The 24442-nt window shown below is 38.6% G+C and overlaps 2 protein-coding genes across 2 annotated transcripts; both read right to left on the reverse strand.

Annotated features, from left to right (window-relative positions):
- Positions 1-6150: 6150 nt before the first annotated feature.
- Positions 6151-8744, reverse strand: si:dkey-33m11.6 (uncharacterized protein LOC555986 homolog). The gene is made up of 2 exons (XM_017683127.2): positions 8125-8744; positions 6151-7499 (listed from the first exon to the last, which is right to left on the reverse strand). The coding sequence occupies exons 1-2, from the start codon at positions 8294-8296 to the stop codon at positions 7435-7437; spliced, it is 237 nt and encodes a 78-aa protein (XP_017538616.1). The 5' UTR covers positions 8297-8744; the 3' UTR covers positions 6151-7434.
- A 3243-nt stretch (positions 8745-11987) lies between these two features.
- LOC108411514 (trypsin-3) lies at positions 11988-21356 on the reverse strand. Its single transcript, XM_037532470.1, has 5 exons — positions 21256-21356; positions 18205-18364; positions 15750-15891; positions 13624-13890; positions 11988-12722 (listed from the first exon to the last, which is right to left on the reverse strand). The coding sequence occupies exons 1-5, from the start codon at positions 21308-21310 to the stop codon at positions 12552-12554; spliced, it is 795 nt and encodes a 264-aa protein (XP_037388367.1). The 5' UTR covers positions 21311-21356; the 3' UTR covers positions 11988-12551.
- Between the last annotated feature and the right edge of the window lie 3086 nt (positions 21357-24442).

Here is a 24442-nt window from a genome sequence, read left to right on the forward strand (position 1 = left end):
TTTTCTTGCCATATTGATGCAAAATTGAGGCCATTTTAGTCTGCTTAGCATTTTTCCACATTTTAGTACCTTTAGTACCCTGCTAGAAAAACCAGCTTAGACCATCATTGCTGGTCACAAGCAAAACAAGCATATGTTGTGTGTGGTATGCTGGTCAGCAGCAATGGAAGTTGGATTAGCTGATCACCACCAAAACCAGCAAGTGTCATGTTTTAATGCTAAACCAGCACCAGAGCAGCATAAATCAGCATAGACCAGCATGAAATGCATGCTGATCTGTGCTGTGTTTCATCGTGTTAATTTGGCATTGCGTCGCATGGAAGTTTGAAAGTCTCTCCTCTGCTAACGGTAGTTCTGAAGCTCAAAATCTTCACCTTTCCTAACTTTGCTTTTACTGACTTCTTGAAGGTACCAGTATGAGTAATGAAAATGACACAGACCAAAACTCTTTTTGTATGTTTTTGAGTTTTCACCTCCCACACAGCCAGAATACAGTATTGGAGCCTCACCTGACCTTGTCTACTAACGGAGAAGGTAAAATCTTATACAACAAGGGGGAAAACATTTTGCAGCTTTCTGTAGCTTATAAATGATCACATATCTCCAATTTGATATCCTGTAAGAGCTGAAATCTTCGCTGTTAACACATGTAAGCTGTAATAAGTAAAGGCCTGTGATGTACCTGCCTTGTGCATTTGATTCTGAGCTGTCCATCTATTTTGTCAACCTCTGACACAAGCAATCATTCTCCAATAACACACAGCTAGTCCTGCCTTATTACTCTCTTAATAATGCATTACTTCCTTTTATAATGCTGATACTCAATACTTCCATTGCTTCTTCTACTGTTGAGCTTATTTTCTATAATTCAGCTCTAGAACCAGGAACATAGGCTGGATTCACAAAAGTGTCTTAAGAAATAAAATCTTTTTAAATGTGTTTTGCTTAACTTCATACTAAAAAAGCTTAAGATAAATTCTTCTTCTTTTAAGACCTCTTATGAGCTCTCTTTATTTATTTCTTAATTCATTATCAAGAACAATTCAAAGAACAAGTTTTTTCTTTAAATATGTTCTTTAATATTTTATTATGATTATTATGTGTCTTTAAGCTTTGTAAGCCTGTTAAAACAGAGTATGTTACGTGTTCAGGGTTAGGAATGTGATTATAATGAAGATTGTGGGACTTTATTGTATCTTGTGTTAGTTCTTTCTCCATATTCTTATTGTGTTTATCTTGGGTTTTTCATTCATTTTTCGTTTACCTGCACAGGGTCTGCAGGGACATAGTAGCTAACTCTGGTGCAGATGAAAATTAGACACTGAACTAAGAATTGCTGTTTATTTCTGAGAACAGATCTTTTTAGATCTTCCTTTGGTTTTATCGGGGAAGTTTTGTTTATGGAATGTTCACTTCATGTTGTGCATTATTTAGAGAATTTTCCCATGACATTCCAGGAATGTTTAAATTATTGAAAGCTGCAGCAACGTTCCAGGATAGTCCCAATAACATTCCCTTACCTATTACAATGCTCTTGTGAAATCCCAGCTATTACATGGGAAAACAACTTTAAAAATTATTTAGGTAACCACAATGTTGTCTGCTTAGTGCTCTTCATATTTTCACATAGAAATGTAATTCCTCAGAAAGATTTAAACTCTAGTGCTGATGGCTAGGCTAGTAGCTAACTCCAGTGAATATGGAAATTAGCTAGAAACTTAACTATGGTGAAAATGGAAGCTGGTAGTTAACTAGTGAAAATGGAAATGAGCTAGTAGTGCTGATGGACAAATAACTAAGCCGTTGTGGTGCAGATAATAGACTGTAGTTGAGTCTTGCGCAAACCATATTTTCTCACTTGAGTTTTTTTGGGCATGGACAAAACAAATGCAGTAAGCATAAAACATAAAACTACAAAAGTGCTCTAAATGGCATTTGAGTCAAGCCTTTGCATTTTGATTGAAGTCAAGCCATTAGCTTCTACATGGTTCCTTTTGTTCCAGGCAATGATTTCATGTCCCCATAGCTTGCCTGGATTGTTGCCAAAGTCGGCATGCAGGACTAATGCAGAGACCCACGGTGGACATCCATCTGGGCCAGCATCTTTTATTCAGGAGCCTCACTTAGACACTTAGCAGCCATGTGGCCCAAGGCCTGACAGAGTCGGCGTGTGCCATGAAGACAAAGAGACCACTCTGTGCCACGCTGAAAATGATATCCGTGCAGTAGGTAGTGATGAGTTCTCACAGTCTCTTCAGTGGCTTGGCCTGTTAGTGTACAGGGAGCATAGAGGTGCATGTAAGTATCACAGAGCTGATTATATTTCTGAACACTGTGCAAAAAATGAGATCTTGTATCATAAATACAGGCTACATCTAATTTTTATTCTATTTCAAATTTCTAAAGAAATAGAACAGTAAGGTAATCCCTTGATTTCATTCAATGTATATAAGAAAAAAAATCTAGAAATATGTTGAATAGTCTTATAATACAGTCTTATATACAGCCTACATTTAAGATACTCTGACATGCCAAGGTACGCAGAAATGCTACATTCTGTTTTGCCATATAGACCAGAAGTAAATCCTGTTTTGTTATGTAATACACAGGCCTATTGGAGCGTGTAAACCTATATGTAGTGATGCTGTTATAATATCCTTTTCAGAGGCTGAAAGATCCAGCCTTTAGCAGAATTAGGCATAATTCCGATTTCCAAGGACAGTCCTACATTACATCATTTGGATGTAAATAATGCACATTTATACACATAAACAAGTAAGACGCAGTTAATACAACCTTATCGAGGCGTCTTTTTTTTTTCAAGCCTCTGCACCAAAAAACAAAAATGCCTCTCTCTCTGTGAAAACTTCTCTCGTCCGCTTCCCCCCGACGACTTTGCAGCAGTGAACGGAGCTAAAACCTGTAATGGTTACCATGGAAACAGTCCAGTCAGCCAGCAGCGTGTCTCTATCTGGTGTGCACTGTGTACATGTAGAGTGTGTGTGTGTGTGTGTGTGTGTGTGTGTGTGTGTCTCTTGGCTTCAGACTCACCAAACAACAACCAGCCTTCCATACAAATCTACACAGCACCTAAACAAATATGGTTCTTCAAGGGTTCTTTACTGAGGTGACTGGTTCTATTTAGAACCATGAGTTCTATATAGACTCATTTCATGCTTGAATGGTTCTCTGCATAGTGAAATGGTTCTTCAGAGTGATGGAGAATGTGTTGTATATTGTTTTATGTAGAACCTTTTTGAAAATCGTTCTCTGCAGCACCAAAAAGGGTTCTTGTATTGTTACAAGCATGACATTGTGTTTTTCCAACTCATTGTTTTAGTACGAATTTTCTCATTCGGTGTTTCTAAGTTGTTCTGATAGTACTTTAAATGGGAATTCCACTTTGCAAAATTTCTGCCACAATTTGATCACTGAGATGTAAACAAAGTCATTCAGAGTGGTTAGATTTGAAATGGGTCACTGTAGAGAAATATATCAACTTTAAAACTGTGGTGATAGAAACCAGGGGCCACAATATCTATAGAGTGAATATAGCCATTTCACTGTCCAAAATGACCAGTGAAGCTAAATGTGTCTTCTGTGTTTTTATATGTAATGGTGATAATAGTAAAACGAGGCAAATCTAAAAAAATTAAGAATTTGCAACCATTTTATGTATGTAAGATAGCTTTCAGACACTCAATTCTTCATACATCTAGTGCCTTTCACCACCGCTATAAACAAGTCTGCCTTAGTAAGTTTCTCTGGAATGGAATATTTCATGTCAAACCACTTTGAATAACTTTGTGTCTTAATGATCTTATTATATAGAAATGTTGTCAAATCACTGAATTTCCATGAATTTCAATGGAGAAAAAATTTAAGTGATTAAAAAAAATGAAGTGCTAAGGTGTTCAAACACAAGTATTCCTAGGTAGGGGTGGGTGATAGGGCAAACATACAGTATCATGATACCTGGAAATATTTTCACATCATATCATATTAGGTTTCTGATAAGAATAAAAAATAAGTATGATAAGATAGAACAGATACAAAAAGCCCCAGCAGTTAAAAATACTAAAAATAAACTGTCAAAAACCATGAATATAATGAATATACAATTACTTTTATACAGTGTTTCACATCCTGCACTGAACTAAATTCAAATAAACAGGACTAAACATGCTGTCTTTGTAATGACTCATGCAGTTGGTCAGCAGTATTTATGTACTGACAATATCCAATATGCTCAGAAAAGTGTACCGTGACATAATTTATCATGGTGATGACAAAACATCGTCCTATTGCCCACCCTATCATCAGTAGGGTGGGTCACTATTTTTGTATATTAAGTGCCAAATTTATCCCATTTTGGTGTTTACAGTTCCTCAGTTGGTTATTCTGAAATGGCAGTACCACTTTGTTTATAATGGCTTTAAATTGCGAGAAAAAAATCTTACTACGATCAGTAAGATGTGAGACATATTTAGTGCTCCTAGCTCATTATTTTAGCACATTAAGTCATGTTAACCTTTTCCTAATTTTAGAATCTCACTTCCATGGAGTAATGGAAGTCCAGTGCCTGAACTGCTTCAGAGACTGAGCTCTGTGAGCATATACAGTTCAGGAAAAAAAAACCTGTCCAAACATCACGTCATACCGTGCAGTCGCTCTCCTTAACAAAATTAAACCTCGGAATTCCAGAAACTTTCCACAGATCATTTCCAAAAAACACCAGAAAGTTTCCTCTATGAGCATCGCAGCCTTTACCCAGCAACCCACTCTGATAAAGTGTGAGTCACTCTTGGTGGAGGGGGCACTCCCATGCATCCCAACGAGGGAGGCCCCATGCACTAAACAAGACAGAAAAAAAGCATGTAGCCAAATGCAAATTGGGCTCGGCATCACAATATTTGCATGCCTCTACCAAACACAGTGCTTTTCTGTATACGCCATTTGGGGGGGGTGACTTCCCCAGAGCATTACGTAAGGGCTTTTTGATGAGAGCTGACGCTATTCTTATCGTGATCTTCATACCTCAGTATTCCCTAATTGTGACTTTTCTAGAAATGTACAAGCACAATACTCCTCACACCATGATGACCCCTAACCCCGCCCCATTCTTTGCCTTCAAAGGAAACAGGAAGGTGCTCTTCTTTTTTTTGAAACAGCAGTAATCTAATTGCAGTGCTGTGTTTTCCTATGACAGCCATTCAAATGCCAGTTTCAGTTCACCCTTTCAGTTGAAGCAATGGGCTTTGTGCAGTGCTCAGTGGCCAAATCCCGTTCAAGCTCTACTAAAGGCTTGCAAAACCCAGCTGACCAACAGCTTAGTCATGTATTTTTGGTGAAAAAAAGCCTCTCACTAAATCCTACAGCATACCAAAGCCACAGAATTGCAATATTGGAGTAGGGGGTGGGCAATATGAATACATGTTATAGATATCATGATAAATTACATTGAAAACTTTTAGAACACTGAACAACTGCATAACAAAACCTTGAATCTCTAAGATGATAACTTTACAAAAGGGAAAAACATTCTTAATGTGTAATGAAAGTTAAAGTAACAAGATTTTGAACCATTTCTATTGGTCCATACATCATGAAATTTTGACACAATGCAAATGGTAGCTGAAGTTTTGAAAATGTGCAAAAAATAAACAATGACAAAACTGCAGATGACTTTTCACAATATAGCATTTCAAAGAAAGCATCGCTTGCCTGGTGTAATTGGAATAAAAATCACTGTACTCAGTTTTTGTTGATATTTTTATGAATTACAAATTCTATGAAATATTTAATGTACAAACTGAATAAAAATCAGAAAATCATGTTGCGTATCATGTATCGTGAAAATGCATTCAAGCGTATTCATCGTGATATTACATATTTGCAACATCGTCCACCCCTAACTGCAGTATTGCAGCTATTGCAAAATGCAAGCGTGAGGACACTGAGCGCTCGGCTCCTAAACAGCCTGAGTCGTTCGCGCTCAACGCTGCTGTACACAAAAGGAAAAGGTGCATCTGTTGCCATGGCAGCCCATCTCCAGTCCGTGCGCTTTGAATGAGCATTAAGACCAGACTGGTAGGAGTGGCAGCTCCCAGTGAGAAAGCTCCATGCCAAGCGCACTCCTATGGCTCGTACGGATGATATTTTCCCTGACGTGCCATGGTATTTTTTTTTTTGGTTTTCTTTTTTTTTGATAATCTCAGTAGACCAGCTTTAAAAACGCCTCACTCTGACAAAGGCTCTTCCCATACCATGAATCATTCAACGCACGCGGCAGCTACGGAAATGTCACGTCCCCTGGATTTATACGCACACAGATTTAACCAGGCCAAACAGGGCATTAGAGAGAAAGATAGACAGAGATGGAGAAAGAAGAATTTGTGGCAAAAACATCTGCTTTTCATATTTTTTTTCTGTTTCTCAAAATCTTTAATATTACAGATATTCCCGTAGAAATGTTCTGTGAAATAAACACAACATTAGCCATTATAATAATCAAGAAGATTCTCTTGAGGTCTCGAGGTTCGTCATGCATGACTAAAGTACATCACTAGTATGAAAAAAGCCCTGTAAACATGAACACCGAATATTAATAAAACTGTGCACATGTATAGAGCACAGAAATACATATTTCTGTCATGATTATTTGGCACACCTACAATAAATATGTAGTACAATAATAATAATGCAACAGTAATTTTTTTTGTTTTTTGAACTTGACATACCTGATCTAACCCTCATCAGCTCAGAAACATCAAATGCATGTATGAAATTACCATAAAGGAGAGAGGAGGGGGTAGACCATGGTAATCCCTTAGTCAAGCTACATCCAAAAAACATAAATCGGAAGGAAAATCACTTGTTTTCCCTGTCATTCTCTATAAAATATTTGCTCAGACCTCCAACACTGCAAAAAATGTATCCAAAGATTTAATAAATAGCCTTTTTCCCCTTAAATACATAGTGAATCTCTTTAGAGATTCACTGTGGAAGAGATGTTGACTTTGCCATTTTACCATTAACATCATCAGTGGCAACTCCGCTAACTGTGCATCAGATTACAGCTGGGGGGAAGACACTGGATTGATGTTAATGGTATAATTCGCTCAGTCTCTCTAATTGCTTCATCATATCCCGGTAGGAGAGGCCAGCCTCGTTTTACGAGACTGACCTCTGTCATTGCACATAGCTCGAGTGAAGTTTGGAAAACACAGTATTCCTCCATGACCCCCTGGGCCCTTTCGTCCAGATCCCCCCTGCACGGGCGCCCGCCGCAATGTCCATCAGCAATCCCCCGTTCAATGGACATGGGGAGTTGGAGAGCAAGTGTGAAGTGCTTTGTTGCCAGATGGGAGAGAGTGCTTCTTTACAATGTCTTTGGGTACACACATCAAAAGGTTTAAGAGTCTTTGGATCCGTTCACGCCGACGAGGACGACTTGTCTGTGGTCTTCTCCAGTGCTTCGGCATCATTGTCTTCGTCAACTGTTAAAGGTGGTGGAGAAAAAGAGAGGTTCATGAGGGTTGGATGTGACATGTTGCATGTTCACATGTTCCATCTATTCTGCTACTTCTCCTCCTCACCTCATCCCCCACCCCTCCACTCTCTCACAAGCAAACGGTTTAGTGATGGATTTCGCAGCTCTCACGCAAACACACACCGTGTTTAATGATGGATTTTTACTGTAAAGCACCTTCAGGTACGAGAAAAAGCAGCCTGATCGCCTCATAACGTACTATGGACACGCCAACAGCATCCACAGAGAAAGCGCAGGCACTGTTTAAATTCAGATTTGAATGGCGCACGAGACTGCGCGGTTTCTAACTGACGAATTCTGTGAAGCCGTTTTTTTTCTTCTCGTCAGGTAAAAGCGCTATTTTTATCAGGTAAAAGTGGTAATATATTTTTGTCAGGTGCGCCAAAGACCGTTCTTAAAACCCACAAAACCATGTTATTTTATCCACAAATGAACCAAACAGCTTTCTACACAACCTAATATCCAACCACGAAGTCGTCGTAGCCCTTAGCATTCGGGAAAAAAACAGACCAAACGACAACGACGACGACGACATGCAGTAAACAAAAGGACTTGGGTGCTAATCAACTCGCCTCTTTTGCTTCTCCCGATCTGGCCGAGCTTGGGCGGTCGCTTGTTCTGGTTGCCGCTGAAGAAGTTGTTGGTGTCCTGGAGGCGGCAGGTGAAGGAAAGGTGCTGATCCTCGTCGCCGTCGTCGCCATAACGACTCATTTTCTCCTCGTTGTACGGCAGCACCTCCGACATGCTGAAGTTGTGGCTGAAAAAAACAACGACGCCGAGCGGCTAGCGCGTTAGCCCCCCTCTCACTGAGGGAAACGACGACGACGACAACGGAAAGAAATAGAATATGGAGAAACTGACGACTGAAGAAAGCGTCTCCCCAGCGCGCGAGCGGCTCTCTCTCTCTCTCTCTCTCTTTCTCTCTCTCTCTCTCTCTCTCTCTCTCTCTCTCCAAGCGCACGTGTGTCTCCGCGAGCCGGGGCTGGGTGCTTGGTGCTGAGTGGGTTGGAGAGGGGGGCAAAAATGCGCGAAAATGTTAACAATTTGCCCCTTTTTTCCAGTCAGAAGTATAAGCAGCAGCTCCCCTGCCAGATATGCTAAGTGTTTTTTTTTTTTTTGGTGTTTGTTTCCAGGAGGTTTCCAAATGCGAAAGTCTGGAATGAGGGAGCGTGGCGTGGAAAAAAGAAGCCGAGAAACGAATGCAAATGAGGGGGAAGCGATGCAAACACACACGGACGCACACACTCTCTCTCTCCCTCACACATAGGCACACGCTGTCTGTCTCTCACACGCGCAGGTCCAAGAGGGGCAGCTGGGGCTTTACTGCCTTCCTACAGGGCAGAAGTCACGGTGATGATCTTGAGGGATTTTTGCAGCATCATTTTGTCGACCCCCGATCACACATACGATAACTACGTTACCTTTTCAACAAAAGGAAGCCTTAGATGACAAAAATTTGTAGTGGTTATTTTATCAAACTCTATGTAGATGGGGTCTCAAGTCCCTTTATCCACCAGCCAGTTGCCTTTGTAATATAAACCTTATTAAGCAGCTCATTTGCATATGCATTGTCACAAATCAGTATATCCGACCAAATAAGTGGATTTGTGTATGTAAGGATTTGAGAAACCATCTATAGCAGGCTTATTACATAGCCACCACAAAGCTCTCGATTTAATCCAACTAAGCCCTATACACTTCATTATTTTCTCCTTTTCTTTTTAAGGCTTAATCTTTTGAATACTGTTTATAGCCTTGTATTAGTAGCCCACATGCGAGCTGCACGCCTGTGGTACCATGTAACCTGAATGAACCAGACATCTACACTCACCAGCCACCCTATTAGAAACACTTTGTGAGCGTACTGTTAGAGGTAACTGTAGCTCTTATGTTGATGAACATTTTCGTTAATGGTTAGTTTCATACTTTTGGTTGGATGTTTTCAGGGGACCACTTTCTACATAGCAGTGGCACTGATGTGGGTAGAAACCCCAGCAATACAACTGTGTCTGATAGCCTCGTATAAGTGCCACACCTTTACCATGTTAGTATCACTGCTGTGTTTGCGAAGGATTCACGAACCTCATAATATCTGGTCAATAGCAGTTCTGTGGTCAGAAGCTGTCCAGTGGAATAGAGGGTGACCAAAAGATTGATAAGCTACAGTGTGTACAGTGGACAATGTAAACCGTCCAATAATGTGAACAGTGTCAATTTCACATTGTTTAAAGAAAGTGGAGGGTGACCAACCGATTGATGAGCTATAGTGGGCAATGTAAGCCATCCAATAAAGTGGACAGCGAGTGTCGATTTCACAAGGTGTAAAGAAAGTGGAAATCATTTACAGTTCAACATCCTTCTTGTAGTAGAAACACATTGTTCTTCAGTCTTCAACTTCAGATATTTGGTCTTAACAATGTCTGGGTCAGAGAAACCATTAAAGCTGAAGCCTATTGGTTAACCCATGAGATGCTAAAGTTGTTCTTCCCTGTCTTGGTGACTTCAAAAGTGGTTAAGATCCTGTAGTCATATTCACATTATCTAGAACAAAGAGAGATGTGCAATAGCTCATCATGTTGGACCGCTAGTCTGCTGCTACTAGTCTTCTTACTGTACTGTAGATTTTACATGTATACATGAGCTATAGATGTCAATATGTATGTAGACAAGCGTTTCTAAAGCTGTTCAAACAAAGGCATTCAAGGATTTGATTAATCTGCATTAGAGTAAACATTTTGCATGTAGAAATGACCACTTTATTAGAAACACTTGCCTTGTGCTTCCACTCATTGGCTGCTTTATGAGGGCTACCCATTCTATAGGTCCACTAAATAGGTGTACTCTTACAACCTGTAGGCCATCTATTGTCATGAACACTGGTTAGCCACCCTATACCTTATTAATCAGTGGTCAGCGTCTGAACACTAGATATTATTTGGGTAGTGGACCATTCTCAATATAGTTTACACAGTTGGTCTACTGTAGGTTCTGTATGATGAACATGACATGAAATTGAGAGCTATGATGCAAGCCCAAAAGGCAGGGAGATCTTTTGCGTTTCAGTGTTATTTACCGTTCTTGCGTTTCTGCACTGGAGTGAAGATAGATCGCGAGACCAAATCAGCGGTGAGCTGTTTGCATTTGGGTGTTATTTACCACTTTTTTCTGCATCAATGCGAATTCATTTCTGCCGTGTCCAAAGCACAGGGCATCTCTCTGTGTAATCTAACATGGAGGAGGTGAAAGCCAGGTGTTGACTGCAGTGGCCCTAACACATTTCAGGGTAAAATCACAGTGAAATCACTTAGCGTGACTCATTTGTAATAGATGAGAATGCATAAGAGGAGATAAAACGGAAGATAGGGTGGTAAGAGAGAAAGTGAGAGAAGAAAGGCTGCCTTTATTGTAAGCTATTCACTTAGAAGCAGACTTGCATGCTTGCACTGAGCAAGACTGCAGTGGCTGCCTGACAACTGAGCCATTCTCTCACTCACCAATAAAACAGCGTCTACGCTGATGTGTAGATATGTGTGTAAGTTCCATTATCATCCATCCTTAAACCTGCTTTAATTAATCAATAAACGACTACATAGCCTAGAAAAGCGTGAAGAAATGACTGTATATGCACACTGTCAATTTTATTACCTACCTTGTCCTTCCAGTCACAAATCCATGTACCTTATTGGTCCATTACATAGGTGTAACGCTACAGGCTGTAGGCCATCTGTGTTGCACAATCTGTCAATCACCCTCTACCCTATTCACAGCAATATCATGGCAATTGCATAGTAGTGTGTGTGTCGCCTGGTATGAATGTATAAGGTACAGTGTTGTTGGGGTTTTTATACACACCAGTGTCGGTGGTAGATTGAGAGTGATCCAGGGCCGAAAAATATCCAGCCAAGAGTCAGTGGTCAGAAAGTGACCACTGATGAAGGGTTCAATGATGGCTAACACAATTTGTGCATCAACACAGTCTATAGAATTACAGTGTCTGTACACCATCAAGGTGAAGCTACAAGACAGGGTTACTAACCCACATAAATGGGGCCTATGAGATTTTTCAATAAAATGAACCATGTTTATCTTTTTTTAAGCAGCATTTACTGTGCAGAAAGCTGTTCATCATTACCACCAAATAATCCCAGAGTGTCAAACTTAAGTACTAAACTTACTAAAACCTGTTTTTAAATGATGGAACAGTGCAACGAATAAAAAAGTAACAATAGCAGAAAATACCTTATGACGTGTAAGAATAAATTGGTGTGAATGGCTGTTTAGAGTTCACAAAGAGTCAATTGTGCACCTATCACTTTACACTGTGGTATCAAGTGCCGGCAGTGAAACCAGAAACTGTCTTTAATGTCGCCAACGTAATTCAAAAGGCTGAGCTGACACACCTAGTCCTACTGGATTTACAGCCATCCAAAGGGATTATCAGGACTATAAATGTTTTTCTTGGCCATTTTATTCAGGTCTTCTTATTATTCCCAAACAACCTCTGAAATTTGCTAGTATTAACTTTATTGTATTGCATTTAAAAAGACTTTCCCTTGAGACCAAACAAGAAAGAAGCAAATGACAAAAATATGTTTACTGAACTCAAGATTCATCTGCTCAAATGATATAACTTTTTTTTTTACATCTATCTGCCTTTATTGGCACAGTTACAGGACAATTCTGTAAATCTGTATTGTGAATAGAGATGATTTCACAATGCAGTGTGAAAAAACGCCTATTTCGATATCAATAAACAAGGTTATGTTTTTCAGTATTACTGTGGTATTGTTAAAAATGTATAAAAACACACTATTTTGCCTGAGAAGACAAAAAGTGTATGCAGCTATATCTTCTTACATGTAAACATATTTTTAAAGCAATGACAGACAGGTTCATAATTTTACGGTGCTTAAATTTGATTATTTCGATTAAATAATAAATCAGATAATTCATTTGTATGTTACGCATAGCATGAAGTGCATTCAGACCCCTTTGGACTTCAGTACTTGTAGCATCGTGTGAAGGAGCTGTAGATGATGCGGTCTACCCATCTACGGAACCTGGACACAGCCGTGTACACTCCTGGAAACTTGGCATCACCGCAGCCGTTGCCCCAGGAGACCAGGCCGTAGACCCGCCCATCACACACCAGTGGCCCTCCAGAATCGCCCTGGAAAAACAAAACACCACAACCTACTAAACACCCCGCTAACACACCAGCAGCCTCGTCAGCTAATGAATCAAAGCTCAGCTGCGAGATACAGTGGACAGTGGCCCTTAGTTTGAATGAGGGGTCATAAATCACTGGAATCAACGGGACAAGTATATAATTTAGTGAGCCACATGCACAAAGCTACCAAACACAGGAATAATTCAGCAAAATAACTAATTACACAAGTTTCCCTAAACTTACCCAAAACGTAGTTGATGAGCCAAGACTAGCTAACCAGCTTATACCCAATTAGCATTATGCAAAGTGAATACATAGGCTTGCTTCTGTGATTTCTGACACTGTATGACATGCTATCATCTCTAAAAAGGGACAAGGTGCAATGTATGGGTAAAAAGGTACTAACAGCCACTTTGAGGCCTAAATTGTGTCCATCTTTTTGTCCATTTTCGAACAACATACATGCTTGGTGAACCAACTGGGAGAGCTTCTGGTTACATTAGATTTTTTGCTGTGTTAATAGCCTGGATAGGTGTGTCGGCGCTTGAACAAATGAAGCGGTTTGGAAAAAGAAATTAAGCAGTAGTGAACAGAAGAAGAGCCAATTCAACTGCTTCTCTAATCAATTCTATTAATCTTCAATGAAATCTCTACATATTTTGGCCAGTACTGGGGTAAAATTAAATACAAAAATCCCCCAGAACCCCTTGGTTTATTGTTTTAGTCCATGTTCCACTACCCTGTAGGTAGCCTATCACATTTGTTCATTCAAGTGATGTTATATTAAAAACATTCTGATATATTGTAATTAAATTTGAGAAATTAGAGATTTCATAATGCATAGAATAAAAAAGCGTAAACAGAGGCAGGTCATTGAGAGGTCTGAAACATGCACCCTTACTTTGCATGCATCCTTGCCTCCAGTGCTGTAGCCTGCACAGATCATGTTGGATGTGATGTTTCCGTTGAAGGACTCACTGCTGTTACACTTGGCTGTGGAGACAATAGGCAGTTTGACGGTGTGAAGTGTAGGGGGTATCTTGCCTCCGCTGTGGCTGGTGGAGCCCCAGCCTGATACCCGGCACACTCGCCCGGGCAACACACCCGTGTTCTGTGTGGGTAGAGGAGCCAGAGAGATGTACCTGTTCAGCTCTATTGGAGCCCGCAGCTAAAGCAAGCACACACAGAGCAGAGATTAGAGCTGGACAGCTGGCTTATTCTCGGGCCTTTAATCACCACATCCTTCTGGTTATGACTCAAGGTAATATTTACTCTGACAGGAGTGTTGATTTAAGTAATACATAGACAGTTGGTCATACAGCTCAAGCTGCTGCTTCGTTTTCCGATGTATGTGCCAGAATACAGTTAGAATTATTTTCACAGCTGATGTGATGGCTCTTATGTGGGCCTACTATGAAAATTACTTTCAATGAATAAGAAATATAAAGATATCATTTGTTATATCTCAACTTTCAGCTCAACAGCTCTCAAGGCATGCCACTTAACTGACTATAAACTTGATGTTTACATGAACTATAATTAGATTGGCTATTTAAGATTTTAAAATGATAAGTAATGAATATATCATTACAGCAAGTCTGAAGTTTCCTTAAAGGGGAAGTCTTTCAGATAATATTGCCATTTTATTTATACTTTTGCATACCATTGTATGTTGTTAGATTGGATCTTTCTGTGAATTAAGGGTGAACAATTATGTCAGATGGCCCAGATGCTGCAAGCCCCCCTGCACCATGGGCCGCAGTGCTATTGCCCCGTCTTCCAGTAGTTACACCACTGCACTGTTGAAATGTATTACACACAGTTAAAAGAATGTTTCAGCAAAAAAAAAAAAAAAAAAATTAAATTTACACTGTTTTTGCCTTACGCCAAATATAGTCAGTCAGCCAAGACATGGTTGGTGGCTGACGTTTGCCTTGGTTGCCCTGGAGCTACAAGGCTAATGAAGTTACAAAGCAAAGGAACGTTGCCTCATCAATTAGCACTGTGTAAACTTTATGCGTAAATCATCACAAACTGCCTCAAACAACACTGAAATGTTAAGTAATCTTAACTCTATGGCATACGGTTACTTATGGAATGGATAAAAATGTGTAGAGTAGCTAAACAAACAGTTGCTGTCTGGAAGCCTGAATTTTGTCTGGACTTTTTAGTAGATAGCTGTGTGTCATACAATGTCAGAAATCACAGCAAGTCTATTTGACGTTTCCCTAAAGGGGAAGTATTTCAGATAATATAGCCTTTTTATTTACTATCAAAAACTACCAGTGAACCTACACATGTCTTCCGAGTTAATATATGAAATGTTCATGATTGTAAAATAAACAGTTTTCTTTGGGGCTATTTTGCCTTAGAACATCCGTTATGTATCCTGCCGCCATGAATTAATTAAAAATAGAATAAAATGCTGTTTAAGACCAAAACTTTATCAAAAAACTACCCTAAAACAATGTCTCAGACATTAGGCAGTGGATTCATAATTACTTCATGTAATAACTTTCCGTGAGGGAGATTTAGAGGCATTCCTCCTCCCACCTCCTCATCACTGTGAACAATTCGTACTGGGTAGGTTTTTCTTGAGCAAAGCATTTCCACACCAAACCTCTCTGAGTGATTTTACTGACACGTTAACCATTTAATTATGTAGAAAAATCAGTGGAGTGGTGGAGTTCCCCTTTAACAAGAGAATGATGAGGCCAGCATGCATTCCATTTCAGTTTAAGCTGGTCTGTGTTGGTTAATGCTGGTCTGGTACTGGACTGACCATGGATTGAACATGGTCGTGCTGGTTAACCAGCACACCAGCATCCAAAAGACAACTCATGCTGGTTTTGTGGGTGACCAGACGTGCTACAAAGCTAAACTTTTGGATCCTGAAGCAAACATCTCTTTGGCACATATGGGATAAGTGGAGAACTGTGTCAATGTGATTTTATACCAGATTGTTCTTTTAACATTAAATGATGATATCATTGTATTCAACTTCTAAATAAAAACAAAGGCTTGTACCTTAATGAGCATGATGTCTGCATTATTGGTGGTCTTGTTGTACAGGGGGTGAGGTATAAGCAAGTGTGGTTTAGAATACTGCTCCGTCCCTTCGTAGACACCAAGAGCATAGTCTCCAGCCACTAGCATCATCTGATCCACCCTGAGAGGAAGACATGCATATCATTCATGTGAAATAAGCATTATATCATGTATAAAACACTCTACAGGCCAGGGACACTCAATTCAGGTTCTATAGACTTTCTGCCCTCTTTTGATACCTAAGAGTGAAATGTGATGGCAGAGTGAGCGATCAGATGTAAAAACTGTTTTAGGACATTCTCAAGTTCTTGGCAAAAAATTTAAAGTATAGGATGTATAAATGTAGTCAGCTGAGACATGGTTGATGTCCAGAGTTTGCTTCCTCAATTTTGCACCACAGCTCTTAATGTCTCAACATATCTGCTCTTAAATAAACTTGCTTCCAACAATGGGTGACATACTGTAATTAAAAAAAATCAATAAAGTACATTCCACAGTTAAAAACAGCAGGGGTGTAATGATACACATATTCAAGTTTGTTATGACTTTAAGTATTAAAAATGTCTTGATTCTACAGAGCTATAATTATATAGCGCACACAGTATATCAGCGAAAACAAAACATTGCAAAGTAGCACATATCCATCTGTAAAACACTGCTCATGAAATGAATAATAAACAATAGAAAAACCTGAGAATACTTCCTTTTTCCAGTTCCTAAAATTGAAATTTAATTACTTTAATGTAAGTCAACGGAACCAGACTTTTTTCCAAGTCATTTTAGGCCATTTCTTTTAGTCAGTTCATCATGAAATTTACAGCCACTGGTGCCCGTTGATGCAATCAAAACTCAGAAGATGTTTTAGAGGTGAAGCAAAAGTATGTGATGAGTTAGGCATGCTGTATAAGTACAGTCATATGCAAATGTTTTGGTGCCCTGGTCACATGTCACATTTAGTTGATTTTCTAAGTGAAATTAAATTAACAGTGCAGAGAACACACTTATTATTACAATTACACAATTATTGTTTATTTGCTGAATTTAACATAGCGGGAAAAAATAAAATGTGAAAATGTGGTCTATGCAATGTCTATGGCACATTTTATATTTTATGTTTTTTCTTTTTTTCAGTATGTTAAGCAAAGCAAATAAATACAACTTTTTACTGAAATTTGCAGAAAAATGCAACATGCATTTCCATGCAATTCCATCGATTTTTCAAAATTTCTGCATAATTCCTTGTTGCAACGTAAGCAAAGTCATTCAGAGTGGTTTGACATCAAGTGATTTAGTGTATAGACATCAAAGTGTCTACAATGCAAATGTAGCCATTTTTAATTCACTATCCAAAATGACCTGTGAACCTACATGTTTTCACATGCAATGCTGACATGGTAAAATAGTGGTAAATCTGGAAAAAAACATTTTTCTTTGGGGACTGTTTTGCGATACAGTGCCGTGCATGTATCTGTCTGCTGTGAATCATTTTTAAAAAGCACATTGTAGGGAAAAAGCTTGTCTCACAGTTGTTGTATCAGGCATTATATTCATAACCATTTCATGTAATAGCTTTCTGTCAGGGAGCATTTAGAGGCATTAAATGTTTCAGATATCTGGTTCCTATCACCACTGCTGCAAACAATTCTAACACTGAAAGTTTCTCTAAACGGAACCTTTAGTTATTTTGATATTTTTAAGATATTTTGATTGAATTTGTTTACATCTTAACCATTTCATTATGTAGACATTTTGAAAAATCAATGGAATTCCCTGTAGAGCATGTGTTATGTGTTTCACATGTAATTTGACCAGGGGAGTTCACTCCTTCAGCATTATGGGTTGAGGTTAAACTGCTGGATATTTGTAAAGCATTAGCTTTTATGACAAAACAAAGGAGTGAATTCAATATTCCTGTTTTTTCAGCTTAATTTTCGTATATCGACTGTTTTGAAACTTTAACAATGTTAACATGCTACATCAAACTTAAAAAAAAAAGTGATGAAAAATTAATTTTCCAAATTTTCCCCAATATAGGATACTGTTTAGTATCTCTGAATTAAAAAATGTTGGAATAGTAGAAAGTTTTGCTGCATTCACATACAATGTCTGCCTTGTTGCCTAGCATGTGTCTATAATGGTGCATTTTACTGAAACATCAGATCCCTTCATGCATCAGGATTCCTTCACAGACACAAAGGCCCTGTGTTTGAGGTGCAGAGCAGATAAGCATTACTGTGAAATCCTGTAATGACAAGTCAAGGTTACCCTCCTTATGGTGTGTCTGTATCCCCCGTTTTCTGGCTTCCGCCTCACCCACAGGTTGGCAGAGTGGCCAGAAGCTCAGCTTCTGTCCTGAGTGTGCTGTTATTCACACAAACAGACAAACTGTATGGAAGTAATGTGCTCGGGAAAGAAGCGTAAAAAGAGAACTCACCCCATATTACAGTGTGCAGCAGTGAGCACCCAGTATTTGTGCACCAGAGATCCTCCACAGAAATGCTGGCCTTTGGAGCTTTGCAAAGACACAATGTATTTAACTGAGTTTGGTGAAGGAGCATAGCCGCCAACTATACGAGCTTGAATAAAGTCCTGACCTGGTAAGAGAAACAGACATATATATGTATATATATATATATATACATATTCAAACATATACACATGTATATTCTCATCCTCATTTGGCCAAGAATGTTCAAAGTTTAAAAAAATTGGCAAAACATTGAGCTTTTAGTTGAGCTTTTAGTGGACAATTAATGTTTATTCAGTCAATCTGCAAAAATTAAACAATTACATGAAGAAAGTGAATTCATGTGGGGGTGTTGCATCTCCCTTTGATTTCTTTAAATGTTGAAGTCTTAGGGGGAAACTTTTCAACAGTGTTCCACTAAGCACTAAGCAGTTAATATATATATAGTTAATAATATATATATGGTTAATATATATAATATATATATATATATATATATATATATACATGTGTGTGTGTATAAAATCAAGATACAAGGTGTTCTTCCGACAGTAATATATATATATATATATATATATATATATATATATATCACTGTCAGAAGAACACCTTGTATCTCGATTTTGTTGTTTCAGTTGCTTTTTATATTGTGTGTACATTTCATGAAGAATGAACCAAAAGAAACAGCCCAAAATGACTTTGAAAAAATTCTGCTTCCATTGACTTACATTAAAAGTAAAGTAGGTGTTTTCCTTGTCCTGTAAAGTTATCATTTTGGAGATACAAGGTTTTCTTCTGACAACAGTATATTAGATCATTCTGCCAAATTGGTTCAAAGTTAGAGTTCATGACACTGTAACAAAACACAATTTTAACTGACTTGGAATTTATACCTTAATTGTCAATATTTTATTACAATAAATGCCTGACCACTCCAATTTGTCTCTACTAAACCAACAATAACTCTACTGAAACATTCCCTAATGTTTCTGAAGTGACCCACATTGACAATTTTAGTTCATTTTGAGCAGAACTCAAAAATAGTCAGTACATGACTGGCAAACACAGCTTTGAACAGTTATACACACAGAAAATCACAGTTGTTTTCATTAAAAGGCCAAAATGTTTACTTAATTTCAGGAAATATGGGTTTCGGTAGTGTCAATTCATAATTTTATGCACAGATTTTCAAATTTTGGGACACATTTAACAACAATGTGATCTAACTATTTGCTATGTGGCTATGAGGGACACAGATTCAGTCTCACACAGGGGTGTGGCTAAAATATGGCCCCACCTACAGACTAACACTTTTTTCTTCAATTAAGCTCATGATAAATCTAAATCTTTCAACTTTGAAATAAAAAAAGAACTTTTAAGTAAACAACACTTGACAAGTTTCACAATTGAAATTTTAAATTTAGAGTTAGGGTTTGGTACAAACACTTTTCAAGAGAAAGTAACCTATAAATGATGCTTTTGCATATATTTAGCTCATTACTATGTTTAAATTGTTCATAACATCATTATTTTTAAATATTTTTTTAACTGTGGGACTAATTCAGTAGAGATGTCCATATGTAAAGATATTCTATTGAAAAGCTTCCTAGTTCTATCTTCAGTAAAGTATTCTGGAATTTCTGACAGGGTATGTATGGTTTACTGCTTGGTTAACCCATTTGATTGAACTGGTCAGAGATGTGACCTGAATGTTGTTTTGAGTTTAAAACCTTAAAAAGACTTGTTGATGTGTTTAATACCAAACAACAAACTACAGTACTTTGAATACTACATAAACAACAACTGATGCAACAATACAACATAAATCAAGCATAAATGCAAAACAACACAGCAAACACAAACCAAACACAGGCTACACGGTTATCAACAGAAGCCATACGTAGGGCAAAAACAGTTCTGTGGAGAAGCATGATGACTGAACAGGCTGAGCACAAAACATGAAAACAGAAGAGCAAGTTGTGGTCTCACTCCACAGGAACTGAAAGCTTTGTACTGTCCCTTGACCCATACAGGTCAACCTGGGTAATCCTATACAAGCTAAATGTCTGTAGGTAAACTTTACAGAGAAGCTGGAAACAAATAACGGCTCTGCTGACAATGTTGTTGAACAATAAGCTACGCTCTCCAGCTAATCACTGTAGTGCCACATTGTGCAGTCCAAGTACAGATGGAGGGATAAAGCACACAGCATACAAATACTTTTAAAACGCACATGTTCAAAGGCTTATAGCATTTTTTATTATTCATGTGTCCACTTAAAGGGGTATTTCACAGTTTTTAAAAAATAAGTAAGCATAGTAAACATAGAAGTAAACATAGTCATTTAAAGTGGTTTTACACACACACAAATATATGTGATTTATTCCTGAAGGTTAAAAATTAATCATTTGTGCCAAATAAATGAAGAAGGGTCTTTTATTTTTGTTTTGCATATGTTGTCTTTGCTGGCCTGATAAAGGTGATACTAGAAAATTCTTCATTTTTCAAAAATTCTGAAAATTGTTCAATATTCTGCATATTCAAATCATTAAAATGTATAAGTAATTCAGAGAGGTTTGATGTGAAATGCTCCATTCATAAGAAACACACAGTTAGACATGTTGAATGCAGTGGTGAGATGTATGAGCCAACAGAGTGGTTAATGCTCCTAAAAGTCATTACATGAAATACACTGATAAAAATACACTGAGAAACTCTAAATGTCTAGTCACAACCCCTGTATCACCACTGAAGTAAAGCAGAGCTGGGAAGTTTATCTATAATGCATGGTTTCACCTCAAACCATTCTGAATGGCTTTGTTTACATTTCAGTGAAATCTAAAAAAGTGTTTTATTCACCTTTAAGTCAGCAATAGCATTAAGTGCATTGTTAAAGAGCTTCTTGTTTTTGAGTATAATATATTTAAAGTGTTGCTTTAAAGAATAAGATAGAACACATCCATGGTAGTTCTATGACTTCAGAGCAAGCATGTTTAAGCTGATTGGAAATCTACTTACACTCAGCTGCAAAAAGCTTCAGGAGCACCAGGATCCAAAACACTGGGCAAGCCATGATGGGGATGGAGGCTATGGGACAGTAAATGTTGTCTCTGCTATACTTTGCTGAATCCCTCCTCATTTCAATGAGGAAGCTACATCAGCAACTGTCCTCAAGTTTCTGATTCCAGTTTACACCGGCAGAATTTCAGACAGGCAACAATTCATGATTCAGAGGGGTAAAAAGTGCATTCAACACAGCTGTCCTCTTTGACCCTGTGGCAAGTTATAATGCTTCATTGTTTGCCTTAAGGGAAAATTAGACTTTATGTCCAGCCCAAAGACCAGGCCTTTCAGTCCATCACTGACACAGTGTTAGTTCATCCAAGATCTCTAATAACTGTCTACACACTAAGTTGACAGTGTTTTAGATACACCTATCTAGTACCTACACTTATTGCCTGATTTATTAGAAACTCTTACCATATAAAGATGGGTGACAAATTAAAATAAAAGACCTGAACAGATGACTGGAGAAACCTAATGAGTGCAGATGCTGCCAGACAGGTGTACTGCATGATGCAATTCAGCATCCACCATCCTACCTCAATAGCATGAATGAAACTACTCAGCAGACAAATTGACCTTAATTTTTGATCAAGATTGTAAGTGGCTATTAATTGGGGCATGGATGTCAGGAGACTTCCAAACTGGCTAGTGACTCATTAGGACCAGTGATAAAAATGACAACCCGTCACTGCATTTAGTACATCTCCTTGTTTCTACACTAATAGTCTATTTTATCAGCTCCAATTACCATATATGTGCATTTGGTAGTTTTACAATTACAGTCCATCTGTTTCTCTGCGTGCTTTGTTAATGTTTTTTATTACCCAAGACAGAGCAGGTATTATTTGTGTGGTGGATCATTCTACATAAGTAACTGGTCAGTGTACATCTATGTGACATCAGTAAATAGGGTTTGGAGATTGTGGTAGAAAGTACACATTTAATGATGTTGATGCTCATGCATTAATGCGACATGAAAAGAAAAACAAATGACAACAAGAAAAATACATGAAACAGAGCTTTTGAACATATAATATAATAGCATGTTCGAGAAATGTTATGCATGTTTTTTCTGGGTGTTGTTCTCCTGAAGTTCTTCTCTAGGTTTATTCTGACCCAAACTCTTAATTTGAAGACAAGGCTAGCCAGCCTGGGTGGAGAGTGACAGTTCTTCTCTAGGTTTATTCTGACCAAAACTCTTAATGTGAAGACAAGGCTAGCCAGCCTGGGTGGAGAGTGACAGTTCTTCTCTAGGTTTATTCTGACCAAAACTCTTAATGTGAAGACAAGGCTAGCCCGTCTGGGTGGAGAGTGACAGTTCTTCTCTAGGTTTATTCTGACCAAAACTCTTAATGTGAAGACAAGGCTAGCCAGCCTGGGTGGAGAGTGACAGTTCTTCTCTAGGTTTATTCTGACCAAAACTCTTAACGTGAAGACAAGGCTAGCCCGTCTGGGTGGAGAGTGACACTTCTTCTCCAGGTTTATTCTGACCAAAACTCTTAATGTGAAGACAAGGCTAGCCAGCCTGGGTGGAGAGTGACAGTTCTTCTCTAGGTTTATTCTGACCAAAACTCTTAATTTGAAGACAAGGCTAGCCCGTCTGGGTGGAGAGTGACACTTCTTCTCTAGGCTTATTCTGACCAAAACTCTTAATGTGAAGACAAGGCTAGCCCGTCTGGGTGGAGAGTGACACTTCTTCTCTAGGTTTATTCTGACCAAAACTCTTAATGTGAAGACAAGGCTAGCCAGCCTTGGTGGAGATTGTCAGTCGGAGCTAGAAGTGAGAAAGTGCAGATGTGAGCTGTGTGTAGAGTAAGCTGTTAGCCAAAAGCCTTACTCATTGTATGGCGTGGCTGTGGCTGACTACAGCCATTTAATAAAGTACAAGAACTTGTGCATAAAGATGTGTATCATCTTCCACAGCAGGGAATGCTACAGTGTAATAAAGTTCTTAATATTTTAGAAAAGATATTTAAAGCATGTGTTTCACTGAACCCTCACTGCGGTAGCTTAGGACTTTACTCTTTATTTACTTTTTTTTTGTTATGAGCCAAATTATAAACCACAGCTTTTGTTTAGTGTTATGAGCTGCTGTGAAATCAATCTGTGCAGAGCAGGATCACTTTTACTATGCCATTCGAAAGCCTCAAATATTGCACTTTTATAATGTTGAACGCTGTAGTAAAATGAAAGTGCTAACAAGGCTTTCAGACGCTTTTTCAGAAGCTTTTTTCAGACGCTCTTAGTTTTTGCTGTTTTCAAAAAAGAACTGATGTTTACAACTGTATTATTCATTTAATGAAAAAACGTGTGGTTGTCACGCCACACGTGTTCAATCCGACATGACTTTGGCCTCTTTGTGCTGCCGTGACTTCTGTTGTTGGCTGCCTGGGTCGCAACACTGCTCAGAAAGAGACATCCTGTACTGGTGTAGCTGTCCACCCCAGGGAAAATGGAGAACAATGCGGTATAATGTGCACTTAGTCTAAAGCACTCCTTACAGAGGTCAGCAGAGATAGGATAACCACAGAGAAATGGGCGCGGAGAGATTATTAGCCACTAATGCAGTGCGAACCCGTCAAACCTCTGCAGTAAGCAGTTGTATTTGATTGGACACTGTGGGTCATTCAGACAGACAGAGTTGGTTCAGCTAAATTGGATTGGTATCACTAAAAGATGTCAAATGGGATTACAAATTACAACAGCACTGCATTTAATAGAATGTGTTCTTTTACCTACACTTACACTTTTCCAACTGATTTCAGCTAAACACTACTTACATAAATAAATGAGCTTAATATGCTGGCTTTTTATGGTCATTGAGTATCTAATCAAACAAATGAGCTTAAGGTACTCCTTCAGAATGAGAAATCAAACTAACAAGCTTGATGTATATGATATAAAAGGCCTACTGTCTGTGAATATTGCATCAGGGTCTTTCACAAATTAAACGGAGGTCTTTGTGCCTATTGAAAAAATGAGTCCACCACAGCTATTGAAACGTGCTGGGCAGGGCTGAGTCACTTCTTACTATTGTCTCTGTCCGTGTCGAAGACACAAAACACACAAACAAGCCATCATACCTGAGGGACAGATGCGGTTACAGTATAAAAAGCAATAGAAGGTTTCCCAGGGTCAC

The sequence above is a fragment of the Pygocentrus nattereri genome, chromosome 21 (assembly GCF_015220715.1).
Source record: "Pygocentrus nattereri isolate fPygNat1 chromosome 21, fPygNat1.pri, whole genome shotgun sequence".
In the NCBI taxonomy this organism is placed as follows: Eukaryota; Metazoa; Chordata; class Actinopteri; order Characiformes; family Serrasalmidae; genus Pygocentrus; species Pygocentrus nattereri.